At 33.9% G+C, this 1,557-nt stretch overlaps 1 protein-coding gene across 1 annotated transcript; it reads right to left on the minus strand.

Annotated features, from left to right (window-relative positions):
• Positions 1-471: 471 nt before the first annotated feature.
• On the minus strand, positions 472-846 carry LOC129573075 (uncharacterized; the record flags this gene model as incomplete). Its single annotated transcript, XM_055453252.1, has 1 exon — positions 472-846. A coding segment is annotated over exon 1 (375 nt), but the record flags the coding sequence as incomplete, so codon positions are not given.
• Between the last annotated feature and the right edge of the window lie 711 nt (positions 847-1,557).

The following is a 1,557-nucleotide window of genomic DNA, read 5'->3' on the forward strand; positions in this document are numbered from 1 at the left end:
GTTTACTTTTATTTGAATAATAAATATACAAATAGTATATTCAACACTATCCCCTCAAAGAATGTAAACTTTAAAATAATCAAAATTTCTATCTCATCAAATGTTTAACTTTAAATTATTTCTCAATTTTGAAAACTTGATATTACTTAGTGGCTTAGTCATAATATCAGCTAACATTTCTTCGGTACAACAATATTTCAAATTAATTTTTCCCTGCTTAATGATCTCTCTAATGTAAAAATACTTCACATCAATATGTTTTGTTCGATTAGATATTTTTTCATTCGCAATCATTTTCATGCAGCTTTGGTTGTCTTCATGTATCGTTGTTCCGTTTCCCTGTTGTCGTCCATTATCAATCAGTAGATTTTGTAACCACAATGCCTCCTTTGCTGCTTCACACAATGCATAAAACTCAGCTTCAGTTGATGACAAAGAAACCGTCTTCTGTTTTGTGCAACTCCAGCTTACTGTGCCACCATTCAACTTGAATATGTAACCGCTGTTTGATTTACGGTCAATTCGATCTTCAGCATAATTTGCATCAGCATAGCCAAATAGCTCTTGTTTCTCTTTATCATCAGCCAAATATAATTTGTAGTCTTTTGTACCCTTCAAATATCTGAGTACTCTTTTTAATTCGTTCCAATCTTCTTTTGATGGTGCTGATACCTTTTGTGATAAAATACAAACAGCTGCGCTAATGTCTGGTCTCGTGTTTATTGCCAAATAGAGAAGACTACCAATCAACTTTTGATAAACTTCATTTGATTCCAATGGAACTTCATTTGATGTTTTCCCATAACTCACATCAATTGGTATCTTCGAATTTTTAGCTTCAGTCATGTTGTATTCATCAACCAGTTGTTGTATGTATCTTCCTTGACTCACATTGTAAATATTACCAATTTTGTTGATTTCAATACTTAGGTAATATTTCGCTTCACCCAAATCTCTTATCTCAAATAAATCGCTTATTTATTTTTGAACACTCTCTAACATTTTTGTTGAGTTAGAGACAAACAAAATATCATCGACGTATATCAGCAGCATGCATTCATCGCCATTGTCCATCTTTTTGTAATATAGACAAGAATCTGCACGATTCCTTTTAAAGCCGATTTTGCTTAGTGCTTGATTGATTTCATCGTTCCAACACTTCGGTGCTTGTTTGAGTCCATACAAGCTACGTTGAAGTAGACATACATGATCCTCTTTCCCTTCTTCTTCAAAACCTTCAGGCTGCTAGATTGTCTCTTGTAGTTTACCATTCAGGAAAGCTGTTTTCACATCCAAATGTTTGACGAAGAAATTTTCTCTCGAAGCAATTGATAGAAGAATACGAAATGTTGCCTGTTTTGCGACTGGTGCAAATACTTCGTTGTAGTCGATGCCAAATTTTTGTGAGTATCCTTGCGCAACCAATCTCGCTTAGAATCGATCAATTTTTCCTTTTTCGTCAGTTTTAACTGTGTAGAGCCATTTTGATCCAACAGCGACTCTACCCTTAGGCAATTTGCATAACGACCATGTTTGATTTTTTTTTAGTGAATTAAA

The sequence above is a fragment of the Sitodiplosis mosellana genome, unplaced genomic scaffold (genome assembly GCF_009176505.1).
Source record: "Sitodiplosis mosellana isolate CC-2019 unplaced genomic scaffold, AAFC_SMos_1.0 Smas_scaffold_5924, whole genome shotgun sequence".
NCBI lineage: Eukaryota > Metazoa > Arthropoda > Insecta > Diptera > Cecidomyiidae > Sitodiplosis > Sitodiplosis mosellana.